This window comes from Malaclemys terrapin, chromosome 13 (genome assembly GCF_027887155.1).
Source record: "Malaclemys terrapin pileata isolate rMalTer1 chromosome 13, rMalTer1.hap1, whole genome shotgun sequence".
NCBI classification, from domain to species: domain Eukaryota; kingdom Metazoa; phylum Chordata; order Testudines; family Emydidae; genus Malaclemys; species Malaclemys terrapin.
The window spans coordinates 13,718,692-13,742,466 of record NC_071517.1 but is presented as its reverse complement, the minus strand read 5'-3'; the positions used below and the strand labels follow the sequence as shown (position 1 = coordinate 13,742,466).

The window sequence follows — 23,775 nt, the reverse complement described above, 5'->3', positions numbered from 1 at the left end:
GCTTTTCTCACTCAGTGGAAATCCAGTTTGAGAACAACCTGAAATCTGGCACTTTTCAAGCCTCAGGAGGGGAAAACAACAACAACAACAACAACAAAACAACAACAACAACAACAACAACAAAACAGAAAAATCTCTGGGATTGAAGGGAAAAACTGGCAAGTGCCACTTTGAACATTACATGACATTTGCCAACAGTGCCCCGATCACTCTGCATCTGGCTTGCATCCCTTCCTCTCAGCCTTGACCTGTCTAGTCTGATTATATTGCAAGCGCTTTGGGGGCAGGGACTGTGTATTCCTAGCCATTTGTACAGCACCTAGAACCACCCTGATTGGGGTTCATGGGTGTATTTGCAATACAAATATTAACTAACAGTGATTCATAATTTTACATCCGGGAAAACAGTCACAGAGAAGTTAGTGACTTGTCCAAGGGTACACACAGTCTTTGACAGTCTAGAACAGACGCCAGCTCTCCTGACTTCCCATTTTGTGTTCCTACCAAATACCAGGTGTTCCCAAGTTCAATGGCCTCTTCCCTCCACACCCATCAGACACTGATCTCCTTCAGTCCGAGCTCTGGCCACTACAGATTAAGAAACAGGTTGGAACCTCTGGCAAAACATGCAAACTCAAACTGAAAAGGGTAAATATGATCCTCTAACACCTCTCAGGTCTAATTCAGATCTCATCTAATGCAAGGGGGGGGCGGGGATTTGCAGAGCATAGGAACAATAAAAGGGATATCACAGGAGCAGTGGTGCGTGAGAGCCAGGACTGCTTTCCTCTTTGTGTGATATCAGTGTTATGTTACCCAAACACTCCACTTTGCTAATGCATTTCAGGTGATGCCCTTTGTACAGAATCACCTCCATGGTAATTATTAAGCACTGGTATTCACTAGAACCATACCACTGGCATTCTGACAGACAGGACCAGATCTTCAGTTGGTGTAAACGGGTGTCGTTCAATTTACACAATGTGAGGACAACCTTGGGACAGATACTGCCCTCAGCAGCTCTGGGATAATTCACCGACTGCAATGGGCCTGATCCTGCCCCAGTGCACATCTGGAGTAATTCCACTATAGTCAATGGATTTACACGTGTGTAAAACTAGTAGGAGTGAGACCAAAAATCAGGACTTGTCTCCAGCATGCAGAAGTTATGCTTTCACTGGTCTACAAACTAAACGAGGCATGTAAACAAAGGGGGGATGGCAGAGATACGCCCCATGCAGGTGTTTCAGTTACCGGGCTCTTGCTGGTCTCCGTGTTTTGTTTTAGCCAAGACTTTCCTCTACCCCTCAGGAGAGAATAGTTTAGGAACCTGTATTTCCAGTCTTTGTAACTGTACTGAAGAATATGCCCATGGAATATGTACTCATAGGCCAGGAAACTGAACACAGCTGAGGTCCTTTGGGCGGATGTATTTAAAATGATCTCAAGTGATTAAAAGCTCCTACCGGGGGTTGTAATAAGCAAGGATTTAATAATACCAGGAAAGATTATGATTGTCCACAACTCTGGGTGGTAATTATGTTCTGCAGACCTGAAATTCCTCCTGCAGTTTCAAGTGAATAGGTTCTTAACTTTTTTGTCCTGAACTGATAGTTGCTCTTTAACAGTTGCCACGTTCCACCCCAGAGAGGGTTGCATTTCAGAGGTGGGTGAAGTACTCCTTATACCACTTCTATGTATGGCACAATCTTGTCCTTGTGGGTAGGCTCTATGCTGCAGTGGAGGGAAATGAGAACAGAGCAGTGCATTTTGCTTGTCCGTTAGAGGAGTTATTCTGTCGGTGCTGGAAAGGGAGGGCCAGGGTGGCCAGCCGCACTGAAAAGGAAAAATGTCCCTCAAAACTCTGGATCTAGAGCCACATCTGAATGACCTGGCCCAGCTCTAATTAATGTATCCTAATCCCAACACCCATGGATGTAGGGGTCATGTGGATTCAGACAGCATTCTAGAACCCAGTTTCCTGGGTCAGGAGGATCTCTAGGCTCAAGCCATGTAAATACCACCTCTACCCCTTTGTGGTGACACAGCCAGGCAAGGGATAGCAGGTGATGAAAGGAACACACAGAGCTTCTTGTGTGAAGGAGGGATGTTTGCCTTTGTTCCATTGCAACAAAGGAACACAGGGAGGAGAATTTACATAGCTATTGTGTTCCCTGGCTGGGGACAAACGGGAACATGTTATCAGCCAAAGCTATCTGCTCTTCTGATTTGCATTTTGGAAATGTGACTGACCGCTGAACTTTCTTCACCCCAGGAAACAGTTCTGCAAGGCCTCTGGAAACGACTTCCCCTTAGTTCTCACCAACACCACAAGAGAGACAGGGTGGGTGGGGTAATCTCCCTCATTGCACCAACGAGTTTACAAGCTGGAAATATCTTGTTGGTGCAAAAGTTGGTGCAATAAGAGAGGTCCCCACCCACCGTGTGTCTATAATATCCTGGGACCGACACAGGTACAACAACACTGCACGCTACCACAAGAGGGCAGTCTTACTCCACTCAGCCTTTAGGCATTTCCTGCACTCCTAGATCATTCTTCATCTCTGAGACCCAGCTGACCATGAGGTTGTTAGTAGCCAATTATGATTATTCCCTCGGTTCCTCAACCCAATTTGGAAAAAGAAATCCCTGTTATTAATTGCTACCTGACACCCAGACAGCTTCATCCTCCCCTCACTGAAAAGGGGAATAAGGGATTAGACCAAGCACGCTTATCCAGACGAGAACACAACCATCAGGGGAGACACCAGCCCAGCTCAATCTTTAAAGGTAATGGAAGCAATTCGGGCTTCCAGGGCCTTGAGTGAAAGCCAGCGCAAGGGATTAAGCAGCACGTACAAACCTATAGTCTCCCAGTTGTAGGTGCAGCAGAGAAGCAGGTGACCGATCCAAAGAGAGTCACTCTGGAAATCAAACTGGGCTGTAGTAGGAGTGAGCTTTCTATCAACACGCTGTGTTTCTAATTCAGAGGGAAGGGGTATGGGCTGCCTCTAGGCCTCTGTCCCGTAGAGGAAACAGGTGCAGGCCAAAAGGTCTTTTCTGTCTGTACAGGGATTGCTGAAATGCAAAAGGCCATGTCGGCATGCAGGCAGCGCTCAGGTGTGCAAAGGGAAAGCAGGTGCATGGTCTCCAGAGGAGAATATCCTTCAAAATCATTCTCAGCTCATGGGTACTTCCAGGAATCTCGTGGCATTCCAGCAAGGTTCCAGAAAGCCCAATCCTGCACCCTGGGTGGTACAAGGAACGCTGGGTCGGGCTTAGGAGTCACAGAGATTTTACATAGCAATGGCACGTTGAGGTGGTAAAGATGCACACAGAAAGGTCAGTGGGGCCAGAACTTGCAGGGTCTCTACATGTCTGACTGCCCCTGAGATGAGCAAGAGTCTGTGTTTGCAGGACTGGGTCCAGGAAACGCAAAAGCTGGGTTAATAGTTGCTTTATTTTACCAGAGCAGTACAGAGCTACTGGACCATAGTAGTGAATCTGGATCAATTTGTTCAATGGGAGCACCCTACTGATAGATGGAAAATGTAGCTATGAACTATAGAGCACAATTAATGTGTCCGTATTACCATAGTACCCAGGAGCCCAAGACATAGACCAGCGCCCCATAGTGTGAGGTGTTGTATAAGGCAGACTAAAAGTGGCTGTACAGAGTCACACGTTCAGTGGAGTTGCAAGTGTCTAACTGAGAGCAGAATTTGTCCCACTGTGTCTATATCCCCCTATAAATGCATGTGTATTAGAATGTTCTTGGAAGCCAACACTATAATGGAACACACAGCTAGACTTCCACTATAATCCCGTGGTTTCACCAGTTTATAACTTTTCTGTACATTTACCTTTTGGACTGAAACTGACTGGTGTGACTCGGGTGAATTTCGTTGAATTGAATCAGATTGGTCAGCTCTGAATAGCATGCATCGGTGACACAATACTCTTTCCCCAGTTTTTGTGAATTGATTTTATCTGGACAAGTCACAAAACATCTAAACTCAACACAGCAAACCTTCGCCGACAGCGAGTTCGCAGGGAGGCAGAGTCACTGACAGGGTTGGAGGAAAAAGTTAATATGCAATTTGCAAAGCGCCACCTTCACGCATGCACATCAACAGGGGCTTTTGCTTTTTCGGAACAGTATTGGGCACCTCCATCATTCAGCGCAGCTTAATTCTGTGTTGCCACACATCGGACAGCTGTATAGAACACAACCAGGTTTCCCCTACATAGAGAGTGCTACTCTTTAAACATACAGAGAAGGGAACATCTGCCTAGTTAATAAATACAACGCCCATGTCTATAGAATTTCCCTGGTATGCCACCGGCACCCACTTTTCTATATTTTCATGGATTCCAGCCAAGAGACGAAATCCTGTTTTGATCCATCCTCATGTTTCCCTTAGCGCTGTTTTTAGATGGCCGGCTAGATCCTCCATGCATGTCACATCTCTCTCCGATTTTGGGTATAACTTTCTGCAAACAGCACAACACTGCTATTGGAGGAAGCAAATGTAAACAAAACCCCCTCAAAACAGACTTTACTTGGAGAATTTAATGCCTCTGTGACTGACGTGCGATTTCGATACTGCGTAGTACTGGAGTTATCTTTGTATGCCATGTTTTCAGGTGGCTCTTCTGATTGCTGACTGTCCTCAGACTTGTATGCTACCATGTTAAGTCCTATATTCCTTTTTTTAAAATAGTCAATACCACTTCCACTAATGAACCCTCGGCTGCAGACAGGCAGAGTAGCCAAAGATTCAGCCCTTACCGTAAATCCGATGCCCACGGTGGCAGAAAAAGAGCCGGGAATGAACTTGCCCTGGTCAAACTGAACCAGCAGTGATGTCTTCCCCACTCCACTGTCTCCGACCAGGATAGTCTGTAAGAATCAAAGAGAGAGCCATTAGCATTCCCCGGTGAGTGACTCAGGAAACTGAGAACTGCCTTTGCTGTCTGGGCCTCCGCAGGCTTCTCTGATATATATCCTCTGCACGCTGCGTGGGGGAGATCATGGCAGTTCCGTGCCCCCTTTTCCCCACGTTCCTACAGCTGGGTTATTTGTTGCTTGTGACGTGCCTGGATCCCTCTGAACACATTCTGAGCTGATGTAAATTGCTGCAGCTCTGTTGAAGTCAATGGAGTGATGCCAATTTCCACAAGCTAAGGAGCTAGTTCCTAGGGTCTGATTCTGCCCTCAGGCCTCCTTTACGCTAGCTTGACTCCAATGACTCCTTTAGTTACTCCTGATTTACACCAATGTACGTGAGAATCAGTCTCACGGCTTCTCTGAGGGAGCCAAGCAGCAGCAAACACCCAAGTGTGAGGGTGAGGGGATCTGACCCAGCTGACTGTCGTTAACCCTCAAGCACCAGGGAACTGGAAAGCTCTGTTCCGAGTCCTTAGCCAGCACCCTGGAGCCAGAGCCCACTTGGGATCACTGGGCTCAGGAGACTCACTGCCAGTCAAAGTTGGGCTCTTGAATCTCTAAATCCCTCTTGGGACGTAGCCATCTAAACGCCTAGGGCTTGCAGTGCTGAGCAGCACAGCGCCTCAGCACCCGTAGAAACCGGAGCCCAGCACCCTCAGCTCCCACGGACTTCAGCTCAGCCTTGTCAGTGCATCGCAGGAGGTGCCTCGCGCCGCCCGGGACCAGTACTGGGAGTGCGTTAGCCATGGGTATGGCCTGGGCAAGTGACAATGAAGTCCAGGGAAGGAGTCCCATTGACTGCCATGGGTGCTGGATCAGACCCCCAGGGCTGCAGCCCATTGGAGTCAATGGGAGTTTTAGGGGGAGCTGGATTATACTATATGTGAGAAAAGATGCGGGTGTGCATAGGACTTAGGGCGTATGTGGGTGGGTAAAGAGTCTTTCATGATCATGCCAGCTCCTCACATCCTCTTATTCTCCAGGGAGCCCTCCTCCCTCCCTCCCTTTGAAACGCGTCCCTATCGCCTCTGTTCTGCTGCGGCCCTGTCACTGTACAGAGCTCTCCTTTGTTCCTGACGGAAGAGCTGAGCAGGGCTCATAAAACAGTGGTCCCTGAAGCCAGGAGACCGTTACCTTCTTACACCCAACCTTCCTGTTCCTCTTTCCCTCGGGCACAGAGTTTTGTGAAAATCCAACCGCATCTAGCGATGCGGTCACAGCGTCTGATCAACAGCTTTCATATGCAGATAACGGCTCCTGCTAACACAGAGCCCCCCCAGAGGAGCTGGTCAGCCCGACTTCCTCTTTCTCTGCGGTGGGGAGCCTATTCCGCATGGCTCTCCTGGTGAATTCTCAGTGATCTCTGAAATAACCGAGTTCCGACACGAAAACCATCCAGTCCCGCATATTAACCGCACAGAGCAGCGCTACCCAGAAGCCAGCCCTAGAGATGGAGAATTATGATGGCTCCCTGGGCTTCTCTCCTTTCAGATTCAGCAGGATGCCACCGTCCCACAATAAACTCCTGCCTCATGGCCTGAGAAATGTTATGAACAGAGCTCCTCATTTAAACTGATCCACTCTCCCTGGGCCCTTCCTTTTCTCTGACTCTCACCAATGTGCTTCCTGAAAGCATGGTTCCACTCTGGAAAGTGACCCCATAAAAATGCGGGGTGCCATGTTTGCATCCATGTTTATTCCAATATTTTTTCCCCAGCTGCAGTCCCTGCAAACTCAACCTAGGATTCAAAAGTCAGGCTAGATTCTCTCCTTCTTGCATATCGTCACCAGTAATAAAAGTGCTGCCGGCCCTAATTTACCCCCATGCAATGCCATCATCTTCAGATTGTATCCTCATTTATGCTCGATGTAGTGTATATAATAGCGTAGTATCCCTTTAAGTAGTTTGTGAACCCTCTAATGATGCTTACCATGTTCTGTTTTAGAAGCCACCAGAGCCCAATTGGATCAGCAGTGTGTTTATCTATAGCTAGGCCTCTAATCTTACGTACATTCAGCAAATACAATTATTTGGTCCCCACTGTGCCCATGTGCTTCCTTTATTTTGTTTGTTGCCTGAACAACAACAAAACACCCAACACCTGGGTAACCTCATATGCAAATAGGTTTGCACAGGTGTAACTGATTGGCTCTGTAATGGGAATTTAGCATTCGTTTCTGGTGGTGATGCAAAAGGAGGAATAGAATCCAGACCCCCAGTGCCCCTGACCCTTAGCCGTGCTGGCTTGGCAGGGCTAACAGGAGTAAACTAAGTAGTAAAACCTTCTTTTTGTCACTAAAGTCAGCACCTACAACTCTGACAGTGGAAGGAAGAAGGTGTCAGTTTTACATGCTCTCTTTTTAGAGCAAAACTGGATGTTAATGACACCACCTAGCTCTTATCTGGTGCTTTTCATCCATAAATCTCAAAGCCCCTTACAACAGTGGTCAGTGTCATTATACCTGTTTTACTGAGGGGGTAACTGAGGCATGGGAAAGTGAAGTGACTTGCTAAAGGTCACCCAGTAGCCCAGTGGCAGTGCCAAGAATAGAACCCAGTTTTTCTGAGTCCCCGTCCAGTGTTCTGTCCAATAGGAACTGAATCAGGGAGAGCAGGGACTTGAAGCTAGTGTCTCCCATGCCCCAGGTGAGTGCCCTAACGCTCCCCGCCCCTCCACCCCCACCCCAGTTGTATTGCAAATACACTTTATCACGTCTCGGTTTCATTCTGTTGCAGAATAAAAACAAACGTCGAAACCTCGACATTTTTTGCAAACTGGAATTTTTGTTTTGCGGCCAGCCCTAGTGCTCCCTCCAAAGGCACCATGCAGGATGGGACCCACAGGCAGTACACATTTACTCTGAAAAGGTGCATCACATTTTTAAATGAAATTGCTTCACCCAGGTTCCCACCCCTTTTGTGTTTGCTTTCCACGAAGTTGGGAGTGGTAGAGATTTGCAGGCACCAATGTTCTCAGATACTGAGCTCAAAGTCTTATGTGGGAGCATTAGCAAAAACTGAATATTACATATGTGCACAAGAGTATTCGGACTGGAAGTGGTTGCACACTTATCCAATCAGGGACCAGAAACAATATGATGTGACTTATCTGATCAACCACAGCACAGCTCAAATAACCAATATTCACAGAGAACTGCCCAGGGTCAGGCCAAACATTTTCAAAAATTACCCCCCAGAATTGGATACTGGATAAATGAGAGGAGATTGCAGCCGGTTTGTGGAATATCCAAGGGGGAAAAAAAAAAACTGGCCACATTCATTATCAATTCTTTTTTCAGCTCTAATAGTGAGTGTAAGGTAGGGAAAAGACAGCAGAAAACCTCAGGATCTAAATGCTCTGGTTACATTTATTTTTCACTTTCTGGCCTCCATTTAAAGCAAAAATGGACCCCAGGCTATAAAATCCAGATCTGACTCCAAATCTAGATTTTGCATTCTCACAAACTTGGAGGATGGTTGGATCCAGGTTTGTGGTTCACTCCATTACAGCGGGAGGGGCAAGCCACCCAATTTGGAATTAGATTCCCTTCCAAAAAGTCAGAGTGGGAGCTGGAACGGAGGCTTTGCTGCCAACCTGTCACTAATTGAAAGGGAAGCTGCATTGTGAACTTCACTTATATTGCAAAGAGAAAGCCACAATTTAAAAAAAACCAACCTTACATGTAATAAAAATAGTTAACAGGAAAGCTGCCGTTTCAACACGGCTCGAGAAACAGGAAGAACAACTCAACATGTTGTGATAATATTTGGCAATTATACAGTGCATTCCATCTTCATAGCACTGCACAATCGTCTGCTGGCTTAGCCGCACAATCCCCCCTCCCCCCCAGTTCCCCAGGGGTAGGAAAGTAACTATTATCAGCCCCTATTTTACTGATACGGAAACGGAAACATTGAGATGAAGTGACTTGACCAAGGTCACAAAAGGAATCAGCCGGCTCAGTTCTCCCCTGTATCCATGCGCCACTTGCCACGGAAGAGCCAAAGTGACTTCACACAGCAAGTCAGGGGCGGAGCCAGAACTCAGGTCCCAGCCCAGCACTGTAGCCACTAGACCACACTGCCTCTCTGCTGAATGTTGCCAGATGAAGCACAAAAACGACTCACCTGTTCTAACGAAAGGCAGATGAGGATGGCAAAGCTAATAATACATTAATAACCCATTAAAGAGAGGTGAACCACCACAGCTGAATGGGTAATTAGCATTTGGCATGGTTGGTGTTTTAGGTACACCCAGAGTTAAATAATCGTCCTCCAAAGGAGTGCCCTGCAAGAGCGTCCAACAGAAGCCGGATTGCAGCTGATTGCTTCCCCTCCACCCTGGTTCTTTCCTCTGTATTTCATCTAGCGTTTCTGCCCCCGTGATTGGAACTTGGCCAGGTTGTGATCGGAAGCAGAGCCCCAGAAGTGACTGACTGAAAGAACAAAGCAGAAGTGCCTGGGTATCACTTACTACAGACACAGGATTTGCAAACCCGAGAGAGAGAAATGGCCCAGGCTGGAAGGAACCAGAGCTCTCTTTTTAGAGCATTTTAAAGAAAAGACGTCACAGAGCTTTAGGGAGAAAGGGGCAATTGGAAGGATAATGCAGCTGTCCTTTGCTGGGGTGATTCTCTTCCTTGCAGGTGAGAGGTTTCGATTGATCCAGTCACACCAGAGAACCCGCCTGAAAGGGGAGGGATAGCTCAGTGCTTTGAGCATTGGCCTGCTAAACCCAGGGTTGCAAGCTCAATCCTTGAGGGGGCCATCTGGGGCAAAATCAGCACTTGGTCCTGCTAGTGAAGGCAGGGGGCTGGACTTGATGACCTTTCAGGGTCCCTTCCAGCTCTAGGAGATGGGTATATCTCCACAGATTATTAAGGCTAATCTACCTACAAACCCACTGAGAGCCAGTCTCCTTTGCTTGCCTTTCAAAAGGAGAGAGGCTAAGGGGGTCTATTGTCAGCTCTCTACAGGGGATTTATGCTGGGTAACTTTAGCATTAACACTAACGGGAATCACCCACATACAACCCTGTGGAGCCAGATGAGACCCTCCCCCTCTATTTCTCTGCTGGTGGGTAGCACACTGCATGGTCTGATAGGGACCAGCTGGGGGGAGGGACTGGGGCTCCTTGGGGTGTTGAGTTCAAGTTGCCCTTCCGCCTCCTCAACCACCCAGTGAAGAGGAAATGACAAGTTTTGCTTTTTGCTTTGTTTTTCAGGCTACTCCTGTGGGCTGGCTGCCCCGGAGTTGACTGGCCCTGGGGAGGTGAGCAGGCCCCCGGGCGAGTCGGTGTCTGTGCAGTGTCAGTACCGTGAAAGGTATCAAGGAAATAGCAAATACTGGTGCAGAGGAGCAGTCTGGAGCTCCTGTCACACAGTTGTTAAGACCACAGGGTCGGAGGCCGAGGCAAAGGGGGACAGAGTCTCCATCAGAGACAACCACAGGCTGCGCACATTCATGGTGACCATGGAGACCCTGACGCTGGGAGATGCTGGGATTTACTGGTGTGGGATAAGCAAATTTGGATTCGATCCGGGGGTTCCGGTTAAGGTGACTGTTCTCCCAGGTGAGTGTCTGCTCAGATCTCTGCACGGCTCCTACACTGCGAGTGAGGGTGACTGGGGGATGGGTAAGAAAGAGAGACGGGGACTCCAGGGCAGGATGTTCGTATATCCCTACCTGTCCCCAGAGGTGATTTCCTGAGCTGACTCGCCCCTACTGGTATTGCAGTGGGCCACGAGCAGGACACGTGCGGGTCTGGAAGAGGCTGTCCCTGTGGGCAGGCTTGAGTCCGAGTTTATTGTCTGGGTGGGTTTTACACCCCCCGGGCAGCCACAGCAGCTCACTCCCCCGGACCAGCTCAGGAGAACCGGGGGCACAACTGCAGCCCCATGTTGACTAAGGGACCCAGCAGGGAGCTTCCCAGGGTTGCAGAGACTCTAACCAACACAGGAGCAGAGCAGTAGCAGAGGGCAGCGAACGTTGCCTGAAGCTCCTGCTCCCCATTGAAATGTGGCTCTGCTCTGAAAAACAGCTGGAAAAAACCCGGCCCCTCGATGGTCTCTCAGGGATTCCAGGTCAAACACGTTCCCTTTACGAGCACCAAGATGGCAGTTTTCCAGCTGTAGCCCCGCCCCCCTGCAAACCTGGGATCTGAGCGCCAAGCTGGGCTTTTTCCTTCCAGCTCATCATCACCAGGACTAAAAATTCTAGGGGGCAGATTAAACCCACTAAAGATGGTCCAGGTATATTCAGTCACCTTTTTCAATGAACTCACACCAGCCCTGGTCATGCTCCTTATCTGGGAACTTTCCCTGGGCATTCATCCTTCTGGGTTTTTCTGGGAAAGCATTTGCATAAACCAAATTTTACATTTACATGCCCAAGTCTTTGTGCTGGAAGATCTCACCCAGCTATCCAATCGGGGAGTAGAGACAAACTCTTGTTGGAGCTCAACTGGCCAATCACAACTCACCACTGCTACAGTCACAAATATTAACTTTGCACATGCGTGACATTCCCCACTGTGCAGAGGGACATTACTCACTCAGGCCATTTAGCCTCCCACTGTAGCAGCTATTTAGAGAAGAGATGGGCCCAGGCCACAAAATATGGATCCAGATTTTGCACCCCACAGGGTTTGGGGTGTGTGTGTCCAGATCGAGGGCTTTGACTCAGCTCTTTACAGGCATAGGGGCCAACTACAGAATTCAGATCCAGAATTCTCTCTCCGCCCACCCACACTCCAATGTTTGGGACAGGGAAGGGACTGGAGCTTGGGTTTAGTTTGAACCCACACCTAATTTGAAGGAAGACTGCGTAGAAATGATTTTCCAATCACTACAGCTACATTTCAAAGAGCAAATGGCTATTTTTAAAGTCCCTTACACGTAATAAATATCCACCGTTAACAGCAAAGCTGCAATCTCAAGTGTCTGATGACCTGGTGTGAGACACAGGAAAGGCAGCTCAATATATAACACTTAGCACCTATATGGTGCTTCCTGTCTTCACAGCAGCGCTGTACAAATGTTAACGGGTTTATCTTCTTAGCACCACCGAGAGACAGGTAAGTACATTGTACCCCCATCCTACGGCTGAAGTGAATTGTCCCAGGTCACAGAATCAAGTCAGTGTCCGGATTTCCTAACTCCCATTCCTGTGCTCAGATCACTAGGGCCACAGAGTTGCTGGAAGGGAAGTTCTGTTATCGGTGCAGAAAACGTGCATGTTGTGTGTGTTAAACCACTGTAACCATGCAGCAATCAAAGCCACTGTCCTACAGGAGCTTCCATCACAAATCCAGTTGTAACCAGTTGCTTGCCACTGACACCCCTCCTTTCCTCTCTGCCTTCTTGCTTGTAAATGCAGGGGGGGGGGAACAGAGCAAAAGGAAATGAGGCATCAGATAAGAAAAAGGAAGCAGAAGTGTTTGGGTGTCACTGACAGGGCAGGTTGGCAGCCTTCAGAGGGAAGGTTGTGGTCCCTGGGGGAAGCAGTTTGCTTTTCGGTGCCAGTTAGAGAAAAGATGTGAAACAGATTAAGGGCGAAAGGGGCAGTTATGGGGATGTTGCAGGTGCCCTTCACCAGGGTGATTCTTCTCCTTCCAGGTAAGAGGTTTTTATTTCTCCATTCACACCAGAACCACTTTGCCCGGAAGGTCAGTCACCCCACACTGGAGTTTCTCTCCCTCTCCTGCTCTCTCTCAACTTCAGAGCGGAGAGAACCTAAGGGGGCATCTCCCGCTCTCCAGCTGGGGATTTACGCTGTGTAACTCAGCAGTAATGCTGCTAGGTGTCATGTGCATAACCCCGCAGGAGCCAAATGAGACCTGAGAAATGCTTATTAGCAGGGCTAGGGGAGTACATGCTTGGCATCCTGCCATCCAGTGCATTGCATGGAACAGCATGTATTCAGCATGACACAGGGAATGAGGCCCTTGGGACCATACTGCTGATGGGGGCTGCTGTCCCATATCCCTCACTCCTGGGGGTGTGGAGCAGGGTGTTGAGATTTGCTTTGTTTTTCAGGCTATTTCTCTGCACTGGCTGCCCTGGCACTGACTGCCCCTAGGGAGGTGAGCGGGCCCCCGGGGGGCACGGTGTCCGTACCGTGTCAGTACGGTAAAACAGCTCAGGGATCCCAGAAATACTGGTGCAGAGGAGCACAGTGGAACAGCTGCTCCAAAGTTGTTGAGACTGAAAAGTCAGAGGTCAAGGTGAAACAGGGCAGAGTCTCCATCATAGACAATCACACCACGAGCACATTCACTGTGACCATGGAGAACCTGACTCTGGAAGATGCTGGGATCTACTGGTGTGGAATAAATATAAAAGGTGGAGGTGATCCTTATTTCCTTGTTAACGTTACTGTTCTCCCAGGTGAGTCTCTGCTCTGATCTACTGATGGCAACCTGGAGCCAGGGCTGGATTAACTCTCCTGTGGGCAAGGGGCTATGAGATTTTGTGGGGCCCCTGTATACAAGTCTTTTTCCTAATTTAAAACAAAATTATCACAATTATGGCATTGAGGCTATTAATGCTATACTCAACTTGCCTTTTAGTTAACATAAAGCTGTTCTGTGGTTACATTTCAGTCTTAAAACATGTAGAATATAGTTAAGTTAATTCAAAAATAGCTTATTTCTTACCTTAGAACAGGTGTTATATTAGTTTCTTTCTGGGAGGGAGTTGGGGTGCAGGAGGGGGCTCCCAGCTGGGGCAGAGTGTTGCGGTGCAGGAGAGGGTGAGGGGTGCAGGCTCTGGGAGGGAGTTTGGTGCAAGAGGGAATTCTGACCTGGGGCAGGGGGTTGAGGTGCAGAGGCACCAACTTTCCCCAGTGCCGCTGGGTGCTCGTGCCCCCCTACCCTGACTCCACCCTTTCCCTACCCCTGCCCCGCCTCCATTCCAACCCCTTCCCCAAATCCCTGCCCTGGCCCCGCCTCTTCCCCAAGCACTCCTTGTTCTCCCTCCTCCCTCCCAGCCACGCAAAACATCTGTTTTGCGGCACAAGCGCTGGGAGCTAGGGGGAAAAAGCGGGCACGCGGTGTGCTCAGGGGAGAAGGCGGAGCGGAGGCAGAGGTGAGCTGGGCAGGGGGACGGGAAGCTGCCAGTGGGTACAGAGCACCCACCAATTTTTCCCCGTGGGTGCTCCAGCCCTGGAGCACCTATGTTGAGGTTCAGGAGAGGATGCGAGGTGTAGGCTCCAGCTGGGAGGTGCTTACCACAGGCAACTCCCGGCCAGTGGCGCAGCAGGGCTCAAGCAGGCTGCCTGCCTGCAGGCCGTGGCTCCACACCACTCCTGGACGCAGCCCGCTGCTGACACGGGGAGGGGAGCAGCGTCTCCATGTGCGCTGCCCACAGGCGCCCCATTCCCGGCCAATGGGAGCTGCGGGGACTGTGCTGGCGGCAGGGGCAGCGCGCGGAGCCGCCCCCCTGCCCGGGGCTGCAGAGACATGGCAGCAGCTGGCCGCTTCCAGGAGCGGCGTGGGGCCACGGCATGTAGGCAGCCTGCCTGAGCCCTGCTGTACCGTGCCCCCCCTTAGTCCAGGGCTACAGCCCGTAAACCCCTGCGTTTATCTGGCCCTGCCTGGAGCCCAAGTGTCTGATTGGGGAGTGCTGGTGAGAGACCCAGACAGCTATTTCTAGCCCCAGCTTATCCCCAGGATAGCATCCTGGTCACTCAACCCTAGTGTACAGCAATAGGCTCATGCCTGGGTCTGTGGGGCTGGAGAAGTGAGCTGATGTGGGCGCCCAGGGGTTAGCGTATGTATGTGTGTGCAGGCTACACCTCCTGCTCCCAGGCAGCCGCATGCACCCACTCCGGCAGCAACTCTTAGTGCTTGGAGGGCCAGCAGGGTGCTGCTGGAGGCCTCCAAGCACCAAAGCAGGGGAGCGGCGGCAGTGGGCTGCAAGACCCTCCCCGTCACACTAAAGGCAAGCCTGTCGCTGCTGACCTGAGGCTGGGGGCAGAGGGACCGGGGGTGTGGGGGCAGGGATTCCTGGCAATGCAGCCAACTATAGGGGAGACTCCCCTACTGAATGCAGGACTGGGATGGGGAGAAGCAGCAGGCTGGAGGGAGGGGGGATGGAGAGGGGGAGAAGGAAGGAGCACGGAGTGGGGTGTGCTCTACCTTGGGTACCTTGCTCTGCATGCCTTGCTCCATTGCAGCAGGTCTCTTGGATCGGGCTGGACCCCCAGGCAATAGGGGCTAGTCCCTGAGGGCTCCCCCCTCTGGGCTGGCTCAGGAAACCAAGGTGCACTGGGAACAGAAGAGCCAGCGGAACCTGCTCCTTGTGTCGACATTTCCTTGGGAAGATCAACTAAAGGGAACAACTCTGTGTCGAAATTTAAAATGCACACCGTGGCCTGCATGAGAGCTGGTATAGGACAGGATCAGTGTGCGGGGGGTGTCTGGGGATCTGGTCCTGGAGCAAGGGGGGAAAAGCCGGTACGAGCTCCGGGGAAATCCCTAGTGGGGCTTGGGTTTGAATCTCTCCCTTGCTACGGGTGTGTGTGTAAATATTTGACCAATAACTATTATAGGAAATCGAATGGCCCCCGCAGGGTGAGCACGTTAAATCTGGAGACTGCAGGCAGTGCTTAGAGTACAGAATAGAGGGAGATTAGTGCTGCTCTGGGGCCCTGACCCAAAGCCCATTGAAGTCTATGGATACACTCCCACTAACGTCAGTGCACATAAGGCCCTCAGTGCAACCTTAACTATGGAGCTCTGTGATACGTATCCCAGGCAAAATCCCCCCTCCTTCACCAGTCCCCACCCTGAGATCAGCCCACTCCCAGGCAGCGCACCCCAGCTCCTTGCCTTTGCTCCATTACAGAGCCCTGCTTTCCACCGATGGACAGCAGCTCCCATCGCCTGGTTGTGTGGTTGCTTCTGTGCGGTGGGTTTGCTAGGGACAGTCTAGATCCCAGCGGTCACCTCGCTGCATGCCAGCTAACACTCATGCTCTGCGCTAATCCTCCCCCTCGGTGGCAGGCTCAGGTGAGAGGCCAAGAACTGGACTGGGCCTAGAGCCTGATGGCGCCATTCACGCCTAGGGGTGCTGGGTGAAGAGAGGGCTCCAGGCTCCAGCATGGGCAGGCTGGCATCTGCCACTTGAAATGGCAAGACTAAGAACACAGCTGCCTATGGAGACGTGACATTTTGAAGACCTCAGAGCATTGTGTTTTCTGGTTTCTATTTTCAGCTCTTTCCACTGCAGTGATGGTAACCACTGGATCTCTCTCCCCAGCAATAGGCACAACAAACACAGCTGAGCACCCCAAAAGGTAAGGGCAGTTAAGTACATGTAAAAGCAGGGTCTCAGCTGGGGTGTTCAGGGCTGAATTTCCAGGCCCAGCTTTGCCTGCGGGTTGTGGTCTGCAGCGGCAGAGACGGGCACATCCTGGTTTATGTATGCAGACTAAGGGGCTGGGCATCTCACTGCCTGATTTGTGCCTGCAGATGGGGGATGTTGCACATCCAAAACCAGAGAAGTTCCCACCCAGCTGCTGGTGCTCGTGATCATGCACTGCCAGGCTGATGCACCGTTTCCCTGCACCGTACCATCATTTACACAGGCACAGAGGGAGTGCAAGTCCACTGCAAAAGGCAGTGGGAGAACTGCACAAGTTCTGCAGGCTCAGGCCTGCTGTCAAAGCTACAAAGCACAGAGAGGTAGAGACACTGCCCCAGGGTCACACAGCGTGTACCATTGGGACAGAGCTAGGACCAGCTCTCGGGTGTTCCTGGACTCCGGTTCTGTGGTCAGGCCACTAGCCCAGGCTTCCTCAAGACCTTTACTCTGCCTAACTGCACTCTCTCCATTGGTTTCCCTAATAACGCTTTACAATTCAGTATACAAGAAGCTGCCATCTTATTTCTCACCCTTCCTGAGAGAGAGAGAGACCTTCCCCCAAAGAGCACCCTCGTCCTCCTTCAATCTTCACTGCTCCAAACAGACATGGCTGCAGAAACCAAATCCTCTCTTTTCTCTTGGCCTGCTGTTCCCTCTTATTCATATTGCCAGCCCTGTCTGCTCTGCCTTCCCACCCCACCAACTGTAGCTACCGCTGGTAAATTAAATCCTCCCCTTGATCTGGTGACTTAGCCAACTCGCTTACCCTAATTAGATCACATCTCCCTCGGCACACGTGCTAATAAATAAAATTGTCTTGGTTTCTGAGCTTCTAGCATTTTGTACAGAACCTATTTAGCGTTCCCCTGCTCCGGCCCTGTCTCTCTTTTGACCCCTAACACTAGCTGGTCAAAGATCTCCCTTTAGCTGTCCTGTGTCTCAGTAGAAACTGAGGGCTGGTCTACAGACAAAGCCAGGATTTAAACCGAAATTTAGATCAGCCTAGCAACATTGCTCTGGGGTGTGAAAAATTCACACTGTTGAGAGATGTCGTTAAGCCGACCAAAGCCCCAGTATACACAGCCCTAGGTCAATGGAAGAATTCGTCTACCTAGCTCCTGCCGCTCGCGGGGGTGGATTTACTACAAGGATGGACAAACCCCTTCTCTCACTGTAGCAAGCGTCTACATGACAGCACAGCAGCAACGCTGTCACTGTGCTGCCGTAGTGTAGACAAGCCCCCAAAGGGGTCATTTTTATACCAATTCAGTTAAACTGGTGTAACTTTGTGTGTGGACACTTACATGGATTTAAAGCTGGATTATAGCAGTTCAGCAGGGTCAGTAAATGATCAGCTCCACGCTAAACCCCATATAACCAGTTTGAAAAACTGATACAGGAGCCTTCAAGCAGGGCTGTGCAATAGTTTAACAGCATCAGTTTTTTAATTAATTTAAGTTAAAGTAGTGCAACTTCTGCATGCAGATAACCCCCGCCTGGAGAATTCTGTGCATTGTTCCCGGGGGTTGCAGCACTACTTTAGCCATGCTTTGGGGAGGTCTCTTTCTACAGAAGGCGGTGGAAAGGCTTCTGCATTTATGAGAAGAGACCGTCACTTGTTTCAGCTCAGATAAAATGCCCAGTAGACTGAATTTGGACAGTATCAAGTCTGGCTCTGGGCGGTTCTCTGGAGCTGGGTTGGTTGGAACGGGCATGGGCATTCTCTGGGTCAGGGAGTGGCTGTGGGTCCCTGGGGATGGGGGTGAACAATGCCTATAGCAGGGAGGGTCATGGTACAGGGGAGGGCCGAGAAGCAGCATGGCCTGTAAGTGGCTGCTGGCGGGCCACTATACAGAGGTGCATTTGCACGAATACCTAGGGCAGGGCTGGCTTTGTTCCCCGACTGAATTTCCATCATCCCCGTCCCAGACAGGCAGGCAGTGTCAGAGATGTGGTTTTCCTTTGTCTTCCAGTTCTCCTTTCACCAGCGCTATGTTCCTGCTGCCAATGCTCCTGCTGGTTTTACTTCTATTACTGAGCGGAGCCATGCTTCTGGCCAGAAGAATGATGCTGAAGAGGAAAAAGGGTGAGAGGCTGAAAGTGGGGGCTGCCCCGGATTCATCTGGCTCTGCCCTCCTTTCATTTCTTTTCCTCTCTCATTTCTCTCCCCCACCCCACCATCACTTACTCCCTTGGCCAATAAAGCTTTATGAAGCCCTGATCCTAACCGCTTAGTCTGCCAAAAACCCCATGCAAATCAGGAGTTTTGCTCAGTAACCAGGTCTCCCATTTCTATGTTCAGTGCAAGGGAAGTGGTTTAACAGAACTGCACTTATTTACATAGCAGCCAGACTGAGCTAAGCACGCTAGAGACCCCTAGTGAGACCCGGTTCCTAGAGGGAAGGGCTTTCAATCAAAGCCGGCAACATCCAGGCCCAGCAGCGGGGCTGGGAGTCAGAGTCCCGTTACGCCGTTTCTCTTATTTGAATTTGGTCTAAATCTCTCTCCCCGTGGCTGAACTTGGCAGGAAGGAAGGGGGGTATGGCTAAGGGACTGGAGACATCTGGGGTCTGGCCTTTGTGCAACATGGGAATAATACTTCTTCCCAAGGCTTAGTCCATTAACATAGGGGAGGCACTTAGTTACTACAGTGATAAGCACCATAGAAAATCCTATGCGAGAACCCCCTTCCTCTTTTCTGATTGCACAAACCCCCTCTCACCCCAGACTCTGCCACCCGCTCCAGGGTCAGTCCTACAAGGTGGTGAGCAGCCAGCCCCATTGTCCAGTATGTGCATAGTTCCAGCCCAGTCAAGGAGCCTACTCACACGCTTGCAGTACAGAAGCATGGGCTAAATGCCTTGTCCAGTTGTGCAAGAGTGCTCAGCCCCGTGCAGGATCAAGCCCTATTTTCTTATTTCACACACACACACACACTCTCTCTCTCTCTCTTCTCCTGCTCAGGGTTGCATCACCCCTGAGCCAGTGATTAGTCAGAGCTGAGGTTTATTGCAGTTTCAAAAATAGCAACAGCCAAGTTACCCAAGGCTAGGGTTACCATATTTCAGCGAGCAAAAAAGAGGACGGGAGAAGCCCCGCCCTAGCCCCTCCCACTTCCCGCCCCCCCTGACCTCCCAACCCTCCCCCCGTTCCTTGTCCCCTGACTACCCCCTCCTGGGACCCCTGCCCCTAACTGCCCCCCAGGACTATCTAAGCCTCCCTGCCTCTTGTCCCCTGACTGCCCCAACCTTTATCCACACCCCCACCCCCAGACAGACCCCTGGGACTCCCACGCCCCATCCAACCACTCCCCACCCCCTGACAGCCCCCCCCAGAACTCCCAACCCATCTAAACCCCTCTGCTCCCTGTCCCGACTGCTCCGATCCCTCTCCCCACTCCTGCCCCCTGACAGCTCCCCCCCAGAACTCCCAACCCATCTAAACCCCTCTGCTCCTTGTCCCCTGACTGCCCCCTCCTGGGACCCCTGCTCCTAACTTCCCTCCAGAACCCCACCCCCTACCTAAGACTCCCTGTTCCTTGTCCCCTAACTGCCCCCTCCTAAGACCCCCCCCCCCAACTGCCCACCAGGACCCTACCCCCTACCTGTACCCTGACTGCCCAAAACTTTCTCCACTCCCCCCAAAAAGCCCCCCCCCCGTTTCTTGACTGCCCCCTCCAGAACCTCCCTGCCCCTTCTCCTGCCCCCCTTACCCTGCTGCTCAGAACAGGGTGTTGGGCTCTGTGCGAGCCGGACACGTGGCTAAGCTCCCCAGCACAACAAAACCCGGTCCCTGGCCCGGACCGGGTTGCAGGGGAGAGCTGCCCTTGTATCAGCACAAAGTGCTCTCGCTCCCGTTTTGCTACGCTGCATGGCAGTAACCGCTCCCAGTTGCAAAAGGGGAGGGCTGCACTTTGTGCTGAGACACTTGCTCAGAATGCAGGGCGGAGCTCCTCTCCAGCTGCTCCGGAGTCCAGCCCGGGACTTTCCTGCAGCCCTCCCAGCCGCTCCGGGGGAGGGGGGAAATCCCGGACATTGTGAGTGCTTTACAAATTCCCCCCGGACGCTATTTTTAGCACAAAAAGGAGGACATGTCCGGGTAAATCCGGACGAATGGTAACCCTACCCAAGGCACCTGCTCAGCCGCAAGTGGAGCAATTAGCTAGAGCCGGAGGAAGCTGGGTTGCTGTGTAAATGTGTGTGGGTGGTGTATACACTAACACTATTGGACAGACAACGTAATGCACCCTGGAAAGAGACGAGGCTAACAGCTTCCCCATTGTCGTGGCTAGGGGGCTAACCCGCCACTCCCAAGGGGATATATGCAGCTGACTACACCCCACACACCTGACGTTGCCCTGCTGGTACAGAGATTTCCAGTGAGCAAACGGCAGCAGGCCACCTGCTTCTCCCAGGGAAGTTCCACTTGTCCAGGGTTGCACCCATATGCCGGAGGAGGAGAGCGGTCCCAGTAGCTTTGCCTACAGTTCATCTGTGTTTATGGGCCACGGCTAGTCAATGCCCAATGCCACAGAGGGCCTCAGAATTCCTTCCTATTCACGGTCTCTATCTGCTCTTTGCCCACTGGACACGGTGCAAAGGCAACTCCAGACAATCACAGCGGGAGCAACAATTGCCGTCCACTTGTGGGTGGGGGATCCGGGTGTAAAACTAGTGTTTATTACACTGGTGAAGGCTGTGGAAGTGAAATAGACTCAGGAGCTCTGGGGATGCAGGTGGTGGTTCTGGCCTGGAGGGTGCACCTCAACCACAGGAGTGGTGGAACCAGAGAAGATCCATTTCTCCTCTCTTGAAAGGCAGGAGAGTCTAGCTGCATCTGTGAGTTCCTCATCAATTCTAGGTACATGCCCTGTGCCTCATCCCAGCTATCCCAAGTCACTTCCAAAAGTCTGCGCCAGGGCCTGCCTGCACCTGCCTAGTCTAAGCGTTAACAGCTCAGAACTAAGCCCCGGAGAAAGAGACCAACATTGTGATGTTGGTGGCAAAGGGCTGAACGCTTCAGCATTTTACCCCTCCTTGTGTAGGATCTGGAGGAGCCCACCTCCCTCCCCCACTCCCAGCCTCGTCACTCCTCCTCTGTAGATCGTCTTTTTCAACACTGTTACGTCAGTGTAATAAGTGTCTGTTACCTTTCAGCTGCTGGAGCCGTTGGGCCTAGCGCAGCAGTGAATGAGGTAAGAGAGGGGAATGGGTGCTGCACTCTAATACAGTGGGTTAATTCTCCAGCCCCAAGGGGGGGGTTTTAACAGCTTAGTTCAAGTCTGAGTAAGAGGGCACGGAGCTCAGTTATTCAACCCCGCCGAGCTAAAAAAGGAGAATCCCGAGTGAGGGACAGGCTGAATCCCTGGGAAGGATGCTGGTCATTGTAGGGGGCCCCCAGCCAGGATTTGCCCATGTCTGAAGAGAGGTGGTCTGGTGCATAAAGCATTGGATGGACTCAGGATTCCTGGATCTGCCAATAGCTCATTGCGGGACATTGGGTAAGTCACCATCTCTCTGTGCCTCTGTTTCTAGTCTGTAAAATGGGAAGAACACTAGTTCCCTTTACAAAGGGCTTGAAGATCCCTGGCTGAAAAGTACTGTCAACACTAGGAGCACAGCTGGAGAAAGCAGTGAGACTGTTGCTAGGTGTTGGGGGAACGGGGAGTCAGAGGGGAGGGAAAACCAGGGGACAGATAACAGAGATAGGCTGTGTGCTTGGATCACCCCAGAAGTAGTAGTGGCCTGGAGAGTGCCTGGTGCTGCTGCAGCTCAGAAACCCCAACCCAGATCGTGTTTATTTTTTTTCAGGCTGTTGCTAGCACCGAAAGTGATGTTTCCTATGCAGCTGTGAAACCTAAATCTAGAAAATCCATCACCACAGCCCCATCGCCCCACTCCGCTCAGGCCGAGCCCAGTCCAGAAGGGGTGGAATATTCCGCTGTAGTAAGGATTCTGGTGTTCACTTCTAAAATGCTAAGATTCTTCTGATCCTTTTATTCTCTTTAAAACTTGCTTTTGGGTTTCACACGGCAAGCCGAGTCTTGCACAAGAGCACTTACATGCAATATTCACATCTCTTCTAGCACATTACAAAAGAGGTCGCTTTGCAAATGAACCTTGTTGCTTTCATTAGCAGTGAGAGGGGTTCTGGAAAGGCTCTAGAAAAGTTCTAGCAAGTTTCTCGAAGCTTTAGAAAAGCTCAGTCTCCATCAGGTCTGGAAAAGTTTGGACCACCTCACATTCAGAACAGCAGCTGAAGTCAGAGCATAGAGGGCCAATTTTGCTTTGTTCTGCTTTGCACATGTAACGCCGCCAGACCCCAGTTGCCAGTGGGTGGGATCGAACCTGGGGCCTTTGGAGCTTAGTGCAGGAGCCTCTACCACATGAGCTAAAAGCTGCTCGCTAAGGCTGTAGAACAGACTCATTTTATCTCCTCTCTCTAAGTGGTCTCAGTGCCCCTAGATGGGACAGAACACCACACCCAGAAGGTGTGTGGGTTACACACACAAAATTTGCCTACCTGTGGATAACTGCATGTACCGGCTGGGAAACTGCAGGCCCAATTTCAGCACATGCAGGCAGGATGCAAACAGTGCATGCACGAGGAGTCAGCTGCAAATTTAAATGCTCCGGTCTCATGTGACGTGCCCAGCAGTAATGTCATGTGCTCATCCACTGGACTGGAGTTCTACTCACGGCCGTGCAGTGCCAGTTTTTAGAAAGAAACTATTCAAGGTGCAGAAAGATCTGCACACCCAAGCCAGGGATGTGCGTGAGTATTAGGAAAAGTGTGCTGGGCATCATCACTCATCTGAGCAATTGAGTTACTTAGACAAAGCAGTTGGGGTATGAGGGCTTCCGTTCCTCAGCATCTGTTCTAGTTACGGTCTCTCTCCCCCTTCATTTATTTTCTCTGATCAAGGCTGTTTTCAAATTTCAGGCTCTAGGAATGACAGATATTTCTTACGCCACAGTGAAATATCCAATCCTGGATGAGCAGGCAATCTACATCAATGTGGACAGGTCATCCAGTCAACCCCCCTTGAGCAGCCCTCTGGAACAAACAGAGTACTGCGCAGTGAAAAAGAAATAGGCTCCCTCTGGAACATTTCCTTTCCCTCCTTCCCTGTTGTTGTGTGGAAGTGCAAAGATTGCAATCTCTTGGAGCAGTGTTGCAAGGAATGAAATCGTCTGAGATGAGCTGGTGCTGGTAGAGTCCCAGCCAGATTAAGCAAATGCCAGGTGGAACTATATTGAACTGGGAGACTGTCTCACCAGAATGGTCTGATGCAGCTAAACACGGTGTGGTGTAATGGGGGGGGGGGGGAAATGCTGTGGAAAGGCAGAAAAATCAGTTACTCAGTCTTATTTATTTACATGTACGTCAGTCCTCACTTGTACTCTCTCATGCAAGTTAAAGCCGGAGGGGTGGGGGGAGGGAAATGTGATTCTGCA

The 23,775-nt window shown here is 50.8% G+C and overlaps 2 protein-coding genes across 2 annotated transcripts in view; one reads left to right on the top strand and one right to left on the bottom strand.

Annotated features, from left to right (window-relative positions):
- Positions 1 to 23,775, bottom strand: part of RAB37 (RAB37, member RAS oncogene family) — a 63,535-nt gene that overhangs the window by 23,417 nt on the left and 16,343 nt on the right. Inside the window, exon 2 of the mRNA XM_054048080.1 lies at positions 4,793 to 4,903. Within this exon, the coding sequence (XP_053904055.1) occupies positions 4,793 to 4,903 (111 nt within the window). The remainder of the gene's footprint in view (positions 1 to 4,792; positions 4,904 to 23,775) is intronic.
- LOC128847584 (CMRF35-like molecule 1) lies at positions 9,559 to 23,612 on the top strand. Its single transcript, XM_054047104.1, has 8 exons — positions 9,559 to 9,598; positions 10,177 to 10,524; positions 12,989 to 13,339; positions 16,169 to 16,250; positions 18,292 to 18,404; positions 21,475 to 21,512; positions 22,129 to 22,263; positions 23,261 to 23,612. The coding sequence occupies exons 1-8, from the start codon at positions 9,559 to 9,561 to the stop codon at positions 23,411 to 23,413; spliced, it is 1,260 nt and encodes a 419-aa protein (XP_053903079.1). The 3' UTR covers positions 23,414 to 23,612.